Here is a 15978-nt window from a genome sequence, read left to right on the forward strand (position 1 = left end):
GCTTTTAAAAAGTATTAACTTGCAGCTAGTCAGTGTAATTTGTAATTAACTATACCATGGAGTGAGATGACCAGCAGCTATGCAGTTCAGCCTGATCCTATCATCAGCCCACTGCATGGCCAGTTAGCTGAGCACCACACTCTGTATTAACTGCACCATTCCCTTTATTCACGGCGTCCATGCAATGTGCATGCAGTTTCCAGCTGCTGACTTTTGTCTATCCACACCCTGAGGAAGGCCTCATGCCAAAAATGTGTCTTTCCAACAGCCATGCTCCCCTAAGAAGAGGGAAAACTGAACATTCCTTAATTAACCAAAATTCACTTCCCCTTACATTTGCATTCTTTTTGCAGATGGGAAATGCCTCCGATTCCTCAGCGTTCACATCCACCTTATCAGAGAGAGAAGACCTGATTTTTGGCACACTCTATTTGCTCTTTGGTAAGGAAAGACTTCTTCTTATGCAAGTGATCTCACACCCATCTCCATCAAGGATGGCATGGCACAAGCTACTGACATGTCGGTCACAGGGAGATTCAGGCACCTTGCATTCACGTCCACTAATAGTTTATTACTTCCAGAAAAGCGTTCCATATCCCTTGGGTCCATCTGAGCTCACCCCACTCACACTCTTCTCCATCACAGACGAGTGGCATGAGCACAGGACTTTCTGGGTTCTACTCCTGACACCAATTTCCTCTGCGTCCTTGGGCAAGCCACATCAGTGCTCCGGGCCTCAGTTTCTCCACGTGCAAAATGTGGCTAATAATACATATCTCCCTCACAAAGGCTTGTGAGGATGTATTCACGTTTTAAAATGCTTTGAAGTTGAAGAGTGATATATAAGGCCCTGATACAACTCTTACTGCAGCCAGCCATTGGGAACAGGATCAGGCCTCAGATACTTATCATTATTATTAGCTTCAAGCATGCAAAATGCATTAAGCTCAAGGAGTGTGCACACCTCTGAACTGCCCTTCACTATCAGCAGGGGGCACTGGTGACATCTGAAAGCCAATAAGCGAAACTGAGGTGTAAAGACATGCTTTGACAAGGCCTAATATTGGCTAAAGTGAGCAATGCCATAAATTCCCATGGGGCTGATGCTGCTCACATGAGTAAGACAAGCAGTGTTTTGTCTGTAAAAATAACAGTGAGGAAAGTAAGGAGAAAAGCTGGCCAGCAAAATTCCAGTAAAACAATGTTTTGGCAGAATTTGTCAATTCCGCAAAATCAAAATGTTCTGTGGTTCGATTTGGCCAAAGTGCCAATGGGATTCAGCTGGGGTTTCTGTAAGAAGCCTGCCTGGTTCCCTGCCAGCTTGTCCTCCTGGTTGTTGGGCAGCTACGTGGTGCACCACAGGAGAGCCTGAATTTCCAGGGCATGTGGCTCTTTGGGGCAGGCCGCCCCTGCAGACTGCCTTGGGGATGGGAACCCCAGGGATTGCAGGGTCTGTGACTGAAGGGCAGCTCACCAGGTGGACCACCCTGAGGCTGGTGCTCCATTCACTTTTGAAGAGAATGTTGGAATTTTTTATTTAGTTCCTCACTGAAACAAAACCAAATGTCAAAATACTGAAATCCTCTGGGAAAGAAATTAGCTCTCTTCGCCCAGCTCTAGCAATGAGTGTGAGCTGTGAGTGAAGCCCTATGGTACACATTGTGCTGTGGTGAGAGGTGAATAAATCCTGAAAGAAAATGAAGGATAATCTGCAAACAGTGCTGGGGAAGCCCATCATTCATAAAGCCAGATCCTGCTCTCAGTTACACTGGTATAAAAGTGGAATAACTCCATTGCAGCCAGTAGAGTTACCAGTTTAACTGACAGCAGGATTTGACACACTGTCCCACCCAGCTGCCTTCTCAATGACTTGATCATTTCAGGTTTCAATAGCTAGCAAGATAAATTAATCAGCGTCTCTTCTGTCTACGGCTAGGAGATGCTTAATGATGCACCGAACAAAGGGATCTCTGCTGTCAGGGAGAGAAGGAATTAATGGCTTGTATGCCTCTGGAAAAAATAGTTTGTGACAAAAAGTGATCACCCAGGGTGTCCGATCAGGCATGGGCTTCCGACCTAGACACGGATCACCCAGGTCCTACATCTCAAAGACCACTTACTAGGTCAGAATTTTGTCCCCTGACCAATGAGCCTGCCTTGTGCCATTCCTCTGTACCCCTCCCACAGCTTAGACCCAGGCTGGTCAAGTCCTTGTATTTTCATTCCTGTGTGTTTAGATGGCAGTTTATTCTAAAGCCAAAAGATTCCCAACAGCAGTGTTGCCAGCTCTCAAGATTTAATCACGAGTCTTGTGACATCTAGTGTTGCTCACAGAGCCCAGCCACATGCAGTCATGTGATTACATGTAAATTGCCCATTTCAACAAAGTCTCTGGCTCTTGTGGTGGAGGAAAAGCTTGAAAATGTGACCCAAGTGCCCCCTGAAGGCTCAACAGCCATAAGGCAAAAGAAAAACAACCTAGTTTGTTTGGATTGTTTAACCTCCTGATTTTTAGGGGCCCGACTCATGACCTTTGAATACTTGAGGTTAGCAACACTGCAGTAGCTGATTCCCAGTCAAAGCGAGGGAGGGAAGGACCAGTCTGCCCACACCCCTGCCTGGGATGCTGCATTGCACATCCTAATTTTCCTCCATCCCACTCCACCCAAATGTGGTGATCTTCCACTTTTACCATCAGAGAAAACTCACTTCAGAACCAGGAACCAATCGCAAAGCAAAAGTCCTAGGAAATCTTATCTGAACATATGCTGAAGAAATGTCATTTTAAACAGCCTGAGCTCATACATTCATTGGGGCCTTTGGCCCACTCTGTGTCCCATGTGTCGACCTCTGTAAGATGAGACATGTGCAAGCAATGCACAGAAATGCACACAAAAGAGTGCACGTACAACACACAGGTACACATGTGACCACATCAGGAGTACACAGAAACACAAACACACGACTACAAAAATGACCATTCACACAAACAGGGAGACGTGTTTACACCAGAGCACTCAAACACACACACACACATGCGCGCATATGGAAACAGACACAGAAACAAACACACACGCTCACACAGGAGTACACCCGCTCACATAATGAAGTGGCAGACATGGAAAAAAACAGCCTGCTTCATGCCATTCTGAGCTATCTGGAGGAGGTAAGACTGAGAAAGTCAGCAGCTCTTGCATGCAGCTAAGAAAGATCCTAGAAGATAATAAAGCTAGTAGAATACAGCTAATGAAGAGGCGAGGGAAGGAGTCAAAATAGCTTTGTGAAGAAGTCCTTTAGCAGTGCTGAAAACAAGGATATGCATTTGCAAACTATTTTCCCTTAAGTGACCCATAAAAAGCATTCAAAAAACTATGTATCTGGGAGAAAGTCTCCCCTGCAGGAGTCCTACTTATTGAGGAGAATATGTTTATATTAGCCATTATACAGCTTTGGCATGTAATTGTGACCATAATATTTCATTTACAAGCTAATCCACTGGGAATTAATTCCAGTCCCACATAACCTGCCCCTTGAGTAGCTAGGTTCCCCTTTGCGCATACACAGGAAAATTATTTTAGTGTTACTTAACAGACGAAGAAAACCCTGGGTATGAACATTTATTTACCACTGTTGTTTTAAATACATCCCAAGAAAACAAATGGCTTTTTCCTGTTGAAAGAAAAGGAGTACTTGTGGCACCTTAGAGACTAACAAATTTATTTGAGCATAAGCTTTCATGAGCTACAGCTCACTTCATTGGATGCATTTCCTGTTGGTTAGGCTGGATTTACCCTAATCTTCATAATGTCCTTCTGGTTTATGTTGCAAACACAATATTGTACAGCACAGACTCACTAGAGATAATGCCAGGAAGAAATTAAAAGTGGAATATACTCAGCTTCTTGGCATCACCATCATAACAACATTGTCACAAAGCTCACACTCTTTATCCAGCTGGCAAGGGTTGGAGGCATCCTGTCTTCAGTCACAAGAATTCAGCTCTGCCTGGACTCTGCTCCCAGAGTCTGTTTCACTGACATTCTGCCTGCTGCCCCATCCCCAAAAGTGTCTAACAATTACAGTCCCATTTAAAGTTGCTCTAAAAGTGCTCAGGTAGACTCATGCCCTTGGATGTCTAATGGTTGTTATTCACTGTGCCAGCTGAAGACACTCTTTTTGCCAAGTACAGCAAGTCCTGGAAGCAGATCATATACCAGGAGGTGACCAGCCTTGAAAAGCCTGAAGACACTTCCACCTTTTGTACAGAGGGACCATGATGTTTCCAGGAGAGCTTGGAGAGTTGCCTGGCTCTTGCCATATATCTGGTTACCTAGAGCTCCTTAAAGCAAACTGAAAGGGCAGTTACCAAGTTATTAGAATGGCCATGACTATGCAGAAGAGACAAGGTAATGTTAGTGTGGAAGGAGCATGCCCAGTGTGAACTATATCATTCCAAGAGCCAGAACAAACAGATTAGACCGAGTGCTTGAGCAGTCCATATAAAACCCTGCTTCTTGTCTCCAGCCAGCCCGCCTGCCAAACGCTTACTAACCATTGCACAAGGTGCTGATGCAGCAGAGGTACAAAGCCAGGTATTTTATTGATCATGTCTGTCCTGGCTGAGTATTCCCCATATACTCACTACACTCCATATTCCTGCACCAGCACACAGTGGACTGTGGGTAAAAGCTGAGAAGCAGTTTTCTCCTTGGACCTTTCAAAGTCCTGGTTGGTAATCAAGAAGGGATGTGACCCACAGCATTATAGAGCCCCACAGATTCTAAAGTGGGAAATGTGTGTGTGTGATCCTTGTCTGTTCTTCCCTTTACACATTCATACATGCAGTGAGCGGCATCTCTGCACGTACACGGCTGCCAAATAAACACAACCCATCCGTGTTTGAGGATAGTAGGTGACTAGCAAGTGAGACCTGCACACGTGCCCTCCTTGTCCCTATATCATGCACTGCACTGCTGCTAGTGAGCTTGGGTATCCTATACTGGGTCTGTTTCTCTGTCTTTTCTCAGGCATAGTCTCTCTCTGTGGAAATTCCCTGCTTTTGCTGGTGGCCTATCGTAAGAGATCCATGTTGAAGCCTGCTGAATTCTTCATTGTGAACCTGGCTATCAGTGATCTGGGCATGACGGTGACCCTCTTCCCTTTGGCCACACCATCCTTCTTTGCACACAGGTAGCTCATTTGCATGGCATTGCATTAAACGGGCATTTCTGCGGGTGTCAGTTTGCAAATCCTGCCTTAACCTGGAGAAGGAATGAAGACTAGGGGCCAAAGTCTGAGCTCAACCACACCAATGTAAATTTGAAATAACCTCATTGAAGGCAAGGGACTTACATCAGTGTAATTGGGAGCAAAGTTTGGCCCCAGATCTCTCCTAATAGGAATTCATACCCTGCATTAGGAACAGGGATCATTCCCAAGGGAGTGAGCCAAATATAATCAGATATGAGCCACCTCAGCAGGAAGAGCCATCCCCTCGCCTCCCCTTGGCAACTCCCCCCCACCCAAGACATAGGCTAGTGCTGCTGGCTCTTCTGTGGCTACCACATACACTCTTCTCAGAGGTAGTGGCTCCAATTAGTCCCCTGCACTGGCTCATGCTGCTCCCTTGTTCAGCCTCCTCTGGTTTGCCATACAGTGCACTTCCCTTCCCCACAGCTCAGCAAGAGGTACAAGTACAGCCATGAATCTGACCAATGGCTGGTGTTGCAGGTTGGAGTCTATCTGAATCCATGTGGCATTGTGGGAATGTATCCCCATGGGGCCGTAGGGAGTCACAAACGTGGTCCAAAGAAACCACCTGTGGCTCATCAGCTGTAGGTCCCCTGCTCTAGAGCCTTGCAATCCTGCAGGACCTGACCATAAGTGTCAGGTTCAGTTTAGGTATGAAAACAACCTGATCCTCTCAGCCTTGGGTTGGGTCATCTCTGCTCACCCTTCTGCTGGCTGGGGAGTAGGCGAGGTGGCTGCGTGCCCCAGTCCCGCTGGCTGTCACCACCTCGCTGCTCTCTGTGTGTGCTGCAGAGCAAGCATGCTGACAAGTCGCAGCACATCTCTCCGCAGTACACACAGCACAGTGTGGCACCAGCAGCACACACAGCCGTCAGCCTGATCCCACAGCCAGGAGGCAACCAGAGACAGATCATGGCCATGGGGCGTAGAGTGCAGGAAGCCCCCACCAGACCCAGGCCACGCCTCAAGGACTAGGTGGCAGTGCCAACACAGGTTCAGGGCAAAGTGTTGGATCCAGGTGGAATCATTTTCAGAACTGACCTGACATCCTCCAGTTGGGTTGGGGTCGGCTGGGCTCGGGTCAGATTTGGGTCCAGGTTGGGCTTTAAAATTAGGCCCAAGCAGACCTTTACTCTGGCTCTACCCCATGGCCGGGGGCTGGTGGGACTTGTACAGTATGTACCAGCAGGTGCTGCAGCATATTAAAAATGAGCTTTGCTAAGATAAAACCTTTTAGCCATGTGAAGCGTCCTTTCAAAACTGACTTATCACCTTTCTGTTTTGAGGGAGGTAGCATGGACCAGTGGTTAGGACACAGGACTGGGAGTCAGGAGACCTGAGATTATTCCCAGCTCTGCCACTGACCTGCTGTGGGACCTGGGGCAAGTCACTTTGCCTCTCTGGGCATCAGTTTCCCCATCTGTAAAATGGGGCTATTGATATTAACCATCCTCTGTAAACATCTTTGAGGTCTGTGGCTGAAAAGTGCTATGTCAGTGCTAAACATTATTACTACTTCATTGAAACTGACACTCAGGCAGTAATGTGCAAAGTGTGAAACTGTTTCAGTTAAATATACAGAAGGCTCTGGAGCCAGATTTTTAAAAAGCAGTACATGCAGCTTGTGTGTACAACTGCATGTGGGACTAGCTAATCATGGTTATTTGCATTCCCAATGACTCAGTTTGTGCTCAGAGCCACGGTAATTACGTGTACCGTAGGGGCACACCACATGCACAACTCCTTAGATAATCAGGCCCTAGGTATTTATTTCCCCATTCCGATGCATCCACCAGCACAGCCTCCTAAAGCCCAGCTCGACCGCTTAGGTAGTTTTGCTTTCTGTGCCAAACCATGAGCTGGAGTGGTGCTAAACTTCTGTAATAGGGTGTCTGGTTTGAAATGCCGGGTGGGAAATACCCATGTGACTTCATGAACTGCATAAAGCAACTCAGACAAGTTCCCTCTCAACAGAATCACAAGCCTTGCAAGCTCAGCACTTGGTGTAAACGTGAAGGTTTCAATTTTACCTGATGACTTTTCCCTTCCAGATGGCTGTTTAACCATGCGATGTGCACATTCTATGCATTCTTTGGCATGTTCTTTGGCCTCTGCAGTCTTACCAGCCTGACAGCGCTAAGCACGGTTTGCTGCCTGAAGGTCTGTTATCCAGCATGTGGTAGGTGCTGGGATGTGTAACCCATGTTACTCTCTCCACTTCTGCCCTCCTGGCTATTACTTCCAGTAACCCTACTCCATCTTCCCCATTCTTTCACAACTTAGGTTAGTCACAAATATCTTGGCAACAGCCCCCTGAAAAGCTCTCCATTACAGAACATATTCATAAACATTTTAAATTACTCTCATTAACCCAAACAATAATACCATAGCTACTTGTTTTTCCTCTTCTAATTTGCATATGTAAATTCATCACCATCCCATTTACTGTTTGGCGCCATACAATCAACGCAGCAGGTCCTTGGAAGTGTGGGTGGGAGCAAGTTAAATGTATTATTTCACAGCCCCTAATCAAATAGGGCAACGTGTTAAAGCTCCAGTGTCCTTGCTATGTACTAATTGTACACACGATGGGGTGTCAGTTGAGTGATCACTGCTTCCAGAGATCGTTGGGATCTATGGACCAGCAGTTACTTTCCAAAAGCCATTTCCTAGGGGTGCCAATGTGGTTGTTCCCCTTTGCCCATACTGTTCTGTGTGGCTTTTGGTTTTAAGGATTTCATGGATCGTCTCAGGGGCTGACAAATTTCACACCAGTCTGAGTGCTGGGCTGCAGATAAAGACAGTTATGCTGCATGCTTGAGCTCCTACCTTAGTGTTAAATACATTTGGCATGACTGACTCAGTCCTTGCACAGTGGAAATGCTGCACATCTGATTTAGGAAGTTCCCTGTTTTATGGCTCTCGCTCTAAGGGTTATTCAGATATAATCACCATCTTTTAGTTGAATGTTAGCCATATGGCTGGTGTTGTGCAAGACAGAAATAAAAAGAAAATCATAGCCCGGCCCCCCCCAGTTGTTCACAGTCAAGGCAGGGCTTATCCAAACCAATCCTAATGACTAGGCCATGAAGTCTGGATGAAAAGATGAAAAATGCATCATGGACCATGAAATCTGGTCTTTTATGTGCGTTTACCCGTACTATACAGATGTCACAGAGGAGACCAGAATTTCTGAAACTGGGGGTCCTGACCCAAAAGGGAGTTGCAAGGGGGTTGCAAGATTATTATGGGGGGGAGTCGCAGTATTGCCACCCACTCTGCACTGCCTTCAGAGCTGGGTGGCCAGAGAGCAGAGGCTGTTGGCCGGGCACTTAGTTTTGAAGGCAGCGCCCTGCCAGCAGCAGTGCAGAAGTAAGGGGGGCAATACCATATCCTGGCACCTTTACTTCTGCACTCCTGCTTTGGAGCTGGATGGTCAGAGAGTGATGGCCCAGCAGCCGCCGCTCTCCAGCCACCCAGTTCTGAAGGCAGCACAGCTGCCAGCAGCAGCACAGAAGTAAAGGTGGCAGTACTGCACTCCTCCCCCCCCGCCCACAACACTCCTTTTTGGGTCAGGACTCCTACAATTACAACACCATGACATTTCAGATTTAAATAGCTGAAATCATGAAATTTAGGATTTTAAAAATCCTATGGCCGTGAAATTAACCAAAATGGACTGTGAATTTGGTAGGGCCCTATTTCTGACAGATTACACTGCAGAGATAGCAAAACAAAAATGTATTCTAGGCCCAGATTTTTAGGACTGTACCTGCACAAGTTTGCATGCATTTGCACACCTAATCTGTGCACACAATTATTGTGATTGGACATGTAAATGCTTATTGCCATTTTGGAGAATGATTATTAGCTGTGGACCCAAATTAGGTGCACAGATGGGCACTCATAATTCTGAACGTCTGGGCCTTCTTTTCTCCCCCCCCCCCGCCATCCCCCCATAGAGTGAACTTTAGACCTTTTGTCTCATGTATTCCAATGTGAAACATGGAGGTTAGCTTTCTTGGGGCTTTCCTACTTCGGAGAGTGCCTCCACTTAAAAGAGAGGGAGTTAGCAACAGAACATTTTCCATGAAGGGCCCTCAGTCTGAAACGGCTCGGGTCAATTGATCTTCAGGGCACAATACAGGGCATATGCATTTATCGAGAGCCCAGTTCCAATGCATTATTCACATGGAGTAGTACCTGACTTCAAGTGGTCTCTCAGAAATCAGTGGAAGCACTTGCAGTGTCAAAGACTAGCCCATGTGAGTGAGGCTGGCAGAATCAGGCCCCAAAACACATTACAAGATAGGGACTTGTTAGGGGCTAAGATGGGTGAGGGGGTGGGAAATTTGGAGGGCTGCTGGGATCATTAGCTGTTCATTTGCAGTTGATTGTTAGAAAGGCTATTTTCCACAGAGGAAAAGGCTCATGCTACAGCACCTGCCCAGGAACCAGCACTTCTCCTACACAACAGCCAGGGCAACGAGCCCTGTGGCACCGATAAAAAGACAGCCGAATGCTGCAAAAACTACTTTAATCTTTTCTGGCAAAGTGGTGTGCTTTAGCTAATGCCAAGGAAGCAGCGTCCATGTCAGGGCCAGGAAACACTAGGGAGTCAGAGCTGTTTTCATAATCACATGAGTGGGAAGCCTGGGAGACTTCCCACCCACAAATTAAGGCTGGATGGCAGATGGAGTCATAGTGGGTATCATCCACCCTCCGCACTACTTAAACCCCATAGTGGGGTCACGTATGGGGGGCCTCAGGAAGTCCAGCTGCCTATGGGAGCCTTTGAATCCTCTGTGCGCTATGGAGAGGGGCTCCCTGCATGTTCCAGACAGGCCAGTGCAGTGGGAAGTTGAAGAAGGCTGAAGGATGAGCCACTGGATCCACAACTGCACAGATGCAGGGGTTAGGAACATCCCACCCCCAATAGGAGGGTTTGAGACGGGGCTCTAGAATAGCCAATGAGAGTTAGCGGCTGCACAGAGGCTGCAGGTTGGGCTGACTTCCATTCAGCCTTTGGGCAGGGAGGGGTGAGTTTCACAATGTAGGACAATAACCTGTCCAGGCTTCATCCCAGTGGGAAATTTACTCTGAGGGTTGTATTTTAAGTACATTGCATCATGAAGCATAATCTGAGTAAACTAGAGCCTAAATCTTTATACATAGGCACACAGTAGTGAGCGTATGCCAGACTCATGCAGGTGTGGCATGAAACTCTGTCTCTAAATGGTTGCTATTTATCAAACCATGATACTGCAAGAAAACAGTATTTCCCTGTAGCTGTACCAGGAGGACATGGAGGGCAGGCCTGACTGTGATAGGTTCAGTGCTGACCTTTTAATTTGATCCACCATTGGCAAGACATATTGTGACAGGGTCAGGCCAGATGGCTACAGGAGAGTGATAGAAGGCAGATATATTAGCCCCAGATTAAGTAGGTCCCTTTTCCCTGGGTAAGGTAACAGGGAAGGTTCCAGAACAATCAGGAACCTTCTGGAGACAATTAAGACAGGCTGATTAGAACACCCGCAGCCAGTCAAGAAGCTGCTAGAATCAATTAAGACAGGCTAATCAGGGCACCTGGGTTTAAAAAGGAGCTCACTTCAGTTTAGGTTGCGTGTTTGAGGAGCTGGGAGCAGGAGGCACTAGGAGCCGAGAGTCAGAACATGTAACGTTGGAGGACTGAGGAGTACAAGCATCATCAGACACCAGGAGGAAGGTCCTATGATGAGGGTAAAGAAGGTGTTGGGAGGAGGCCATAGGGAAGTAGCCCAGGGAGTTATAGCCGTCACACAGCTGTTCCAGGAGGCACTCTAGACAGCTGCATTCCCCAGGGCCCTGGGCTGGAACCCAGAGCAGATGGCGGACCCGGGTTCCCCCCAAACCTCTCAACTCCTGGTCAGACACAGGAGAAGTTGACCTGGACTGTGGGTTCACGAAAATGGCCAAACTGAGGGCTGCCGTGAAGCCCTGAGGCAAGCAAATCCACCAATAAGCGCAAGACCCACCAAGGTAGAGGAGGAACTTTGTCACAATATAACACACTGGGAAATAATTAACACTGTGGGGCCAAATTTGCAATGGGGCAACTCCCTTTTGCAGCACAATTTTCACCTGCATTATTTTTGTCTGGACATTAGTTGTAGATGCTAATCTGAGTGCTTGCAACACACCAAATTTGGGTGTGAATCAGGCGGTTAAAGAGACATGTACTTAGATTTGCACCTGCCGTTCATTGTCTGGGTACAAATTGCACCCACAGAAGAAGAGCTGAGGGCCAGACATCTCTCTGTAAATGTACCCCATGTTTTTATATTGTCCTGGAAGGATTACTTGCATTTTCTCATTTAGACTGCTGAACTTGCCAACCAACATATCTTCACAGAATTTGGATTACAGACAAATATAAATATAATAGAAACCAACAATATTAACTTGATTTGTAGACAAATTCTTCAAGACATGTTCAATAAATTCCCCCTGCAGCAGCCCAGGATGGATACTGAGTGGGAAGGACCCAAGTAGCTGGATTTCAGTCACTCATTGCAGTGACATCCATCTTGTGGCTGAGTTTGGTAGATTGGTGATTTATACACACACTAACGTCTTTCTGAAGTGGTGTGCCTGGGGAAGGGAAGTCCAGGCCAGCCCACAACACAGCATCTCAAAGGAGGACGCCATGATGCTGGGTAATTAGGGCCTGATCTTGCGCCATTGAAGTCAATGGGAGTTCTGCCATTGACTCCAAAGTAAAAGCAGGACAGAGTCCTTTGGGGAGCTGTATGCTTAGCAGAACATGCCATGTACCTAGTAGGAATCCAGATACAGCTAAGTGACTAAACTGATGTCCTGCTTGGTAACAATTAAGTACCTGAAGAACAGATGGGGGTAGTGAGCTTCTGCAGCCCCTGAGCCTTAAACCACCAGTGGCAGCTGCCTTTGCCCCACTCAGGAGCAGATCCAACCTGTCTGGAGGTAAATGTGCCTTCTGTTCTAGAAGACATGTTTGGCATTTCCTCTCTCAATCTTTTTCTTTTTCACGTTCGCGCATCCCAGCCACACAGTAGGAGGAAGTAGCACCAAAAGGAGAGAAGCAAATTTTAAATTCTGCAGGAAAAAAAAAAAAACACACAAAAAACCCACAAAACCTCCTATAGAACTTTGCTTGGCAAATGCCACTAGTGGCCACATCCTCTGACTTGAGTGGCACAAGGCACCTGCCAAATTCACACTTTTGCATACCCCAGCGGTGTGGTTGCACATACACAAATACTGACAGGAAGAGTTATCCAATTTCCATGTGCAAAATGCCCATTCACATGCAAGAAAGGTACATCTCATGTTTCTGAAGTCTCACCTTCTGCAATCTCTTTGGAGAACCTAGCCCTTAGTCGTAGGGAAAGTGGTAGCTAGAGCAGGGACACCTGGGTTCTAGTCCCATTTCTGCCAATGACTCCCTATGTTACATTGGCAGAAGTTGTTTGATTGATTGTGCTTCTGCCAGCTGTATAATGGAGATAATAAATAGTGACCTACCATTTGGGGATTTGCAATAATTAATTGCTTGTATGTAAAGTACTTTGAAAGAAATGAAGGACACAAGAGAAATGCCACTGTTACTTAGCATATTACTAGATGAAAGTCAGAGCCAAGCTTTCAGCTGATTTCTCATTAATACTTCTGTCAAATTTGTGGTGCCTCCATTCTTCACAATGCAAACCCCTGCTTTGCCGCAGCTGTGCAGGGACACATTGACTTGCTTGCACATTTTTGCAGATGCATGACTGGCAGCCACAAAGCAGATTGTCCCTAGAGGCTAACAGTCCAATTCATAGAGATAGCATTGGAAGGAAGTCACATCATTTAAAGCAGCCAACACAAAGCTTATGGGATCACTTTGTATAACTGCAGAAATTATCACAAAAAGGGAAAAAAGATAAAGATTAAATTTGGCCATTAAAAGGCAGTCAGGTACCAGCATCTTTTCCCTCTGCAATTTGCTTCTGCTCTCTAGATTATTACTGCACTTGGTTGTGTGGCTTCTCAAGTTTATCTTCCTGTAATGCACTTGTGCATTTTCCACTAGGAAATGACTAATCTCATATTTTTAATTGCTTAGTTTCAAAGAAAAGTTATTCTAACATATGTCTGAAGATTTAGCTTTTTAAAGTAAGCCCTTAGAAGATCAGAGAGTTTAGGATTTAAAGAAAGGGGAGGAAGAGAAAACCCAACTCATGTTTCATCAACTGGCTTTTCTGAAGTAAACTCTGATAACACTGATTTAAACTTAAAATAAAAGCTCTGATCTTTCTCCATTTTCAGTTGCATATCCCCCCAGGCGCCTCCCCCAAGATCTTATTTTCATCAAGGTTTAGGAAATCTGGAGCTTACTTAGCATTTCACCTCCAGAATTTTAGGGAATCATAGAAACTGGAGCTGAAAAAGTTCCATCAAAGCCATCTTCCCTGGAAACAGTACAGGACAGAACTTGCAGGACTGCCCCTCAGCTTATTCTTCAGCACTCTGGCCCCAATTTCTAGCCTTTATATTGTAGGGCATTTGTCATACAGAGATATAGATATAATCTAGTGGGCACTATACAGATGGCTAGGTAGTCACAGTTCCTGCGCTAAAGAGCGTACACACTCAATATGCAGTGAACTTACTACACTTTCAAAGCGTAACAGAGTATGCTTTAACTGCAGAGCTACTACACTTGAAGGGTTTGTGTGGTGTGTATGCAGGTCATTTCAATTCACTCAACCCCAAATTAGTGCACAGTAAACCCTACCTCCTTCCCCTGCGTAGACAAGCCCTAGAAGGCAAGGAGTGGGGGGAAAAGGAATATTACAAAGTAGCATTGCCTGGTCCAGTTTTAGCTATCCAAATGCTGATGCTCCCTGTATCTTGCATGTGAGACTATTGCCAGTGAAGTAGATCTCACTCTTGCGTATTTCTCCTGTTATTCAGGCGAAACAGGCTTTACCTCAATTTCCCCTGGTTACGTGGATCATCTCACCACGAATTCCATGAGCACCTGCATGGAAGAGGAAGGCCAAGATTTCTAGCTATTACAGTCAGTCAGGGTTTTACCACTCACTGGGGCAAGTCATTCCACCTCCTTCTGGGCCTTGTTTTCCCTGCCTGTCTGATGGGGATAAGAGTGCATAGGATCATAGGATGTACACTGCTGTGCTTAATTTGTGCCAGGGCTGAGCCACGGCACCTCTGGGTTTGGCTCATCACTTAAGTAAAAAAAAAAAAAAAAATTGCTTGAGCCCCAGCGCCTTTTTCATTACAAAGTAAGCCCTGGTGTACTGCCCTGCCCAACGGCTTGGTGAGGCTTCATTAGTTACTGTTTGTTAAGTTCTCCAAGGTCCTCAGCTCCATGCAGATTGTTGTTCTCCATTCCAGTGTTTCTCTGCTAAGCCAAGGCTGATTGCTTCAGCTCAGGGGTGCCATGCTGTGCAGTGTTCACGGTGACATCCTCCTGGTTGGACACAGGTCAGAGTGGTGAATGGCAGGCTGCATGCCCAGAGTTTGCTACACTGGCAGAGCTCCCTGTAACAATCATCTCCTCTCGCTGAAAATAACTACAGTGAAGTGGAAATGGTTCATTTCCCAGCAGCCAACTAATTGACAGCTTATTGTTCTATCCGATATGGAGTTACACCAGGGGTGACTTTAACCCACTGGATATAGGATAATGCGCCTTCATACCGAGAGGACTTCAAGCCTACATTTCCAAAAAGCCACCTGATTTGTACCAGAAGTTGACAGGACTGCTCTGGGATAGCTCTTGTCCTACCTTATAGGATGTTCAGAGAGAATGGGGATAGGCAAATCCTCCTCCCCTTCAGACCAAGAACCTGTGGAGTCCCATAAAGCTCAGTCCTCCTTCTCCAACTCTTTTGAGACTTATGGGGAACTATGAAATGCCATGGCCTCAGATGCCAACACCACAGAGGACAGCATCTATATATCACAAATAGCCTCGTCTCCCTCTGCCTGGCTGAAGAAGAAACCAAGCACGACACAGGTGATGCTGGGAGAAGACGGAAACACTTTGGAGACCTACCAATTATCACCTGCCCTGCATCAAAGGTCTCTGCTGAAGATGGTGACATCAGCCCTCCTGGACTCCTTGCTGCTGATGAGCACATGACACACTGTGACCACACACATTGCTAAGCTGAGGTGCCGTTTTCTGGCTCGTCACAAATGAAAGAGAACAAAGAGGCCTGGCTGCAGAGATCAAGGCCCTCTGACCCTCCAGGCTGGGCTCCTGCCACTCATTGGATCTAGATATGAAGACTCCAACATCAGGAAAGCGTCAGTAACTCCAGAATGCAGCAGCCTTCTCCTCAGCAACTCCAGTCACCAGGAGCACTTCATTCTCCCCAACTCCTGATGCGCTGCTCACTACCCTGGGTCCCTGTGGAACACAGCATCAAATTCGAGGTCTCAGAGCTAAGCTTCAAGGCCTTCAAGGAGATTGTCCTGAGACGTCACAGGGAGAGGCACCCTCTGAATAACACCTCCCTCACAGCTGCTTTTCCTCAGGAAGAAAGAAGCTGCCAGCCTCCAGTGGAGCTTGTGGAAGCAGGGCTTTCCCGGTAACAGAGCCAAGGCTCTGGCATGCCTTACTGGGGAAGACTGTAGGTCTCATGCTCCGAGCCCAGAGAGAGAGAATGATGCAATTGTGCATGCAGTGACCAT

The 15978-nt window shown here is 46.6% G+C and overlaps 1 protein-coding gene across 1 annotated transcript in view; it reads left to right on the forward strand.

Annotated features, from left to right (window-relative positions):
- The window catches only part of LOC119842113 (opsin-5-like), a 41422-nt gene that overhangs the window by 14570 nt on the left and 10874 nt on the right, over positions 1-15978 (forward strand). The window contains exons 2-4 of the mRNA XM_043495928.1: positions 354-441; positions 5028-5190; positions 7302-7429. Coding sequence (XP_043351863.1) covers positions 354-441; positions 5028-5190; positions 7302-7429 — 379 coding nt within the window. The remainder of the gene's footprint in view (positions 1-353; positions 442-5027; positions 5191-7301; positions 7430-15978) is intronic.

The sequence above is a fragment of the Dermochelys coriacea genome, chromosome 13 (assembly GCF_009764565.3).
Source record: "Dermochelys coriacea isolate rDerCor1 chromosome 13, rDerCor1.pri.v4, whole genome shotgun sequence".
In the NCBI taxonomy this organism is placed as follows: Eukaryota; Metazoa; Chordata; order Testudines; family Dermochelyidae; genus Dermochelys; species Dermochelys coriacea.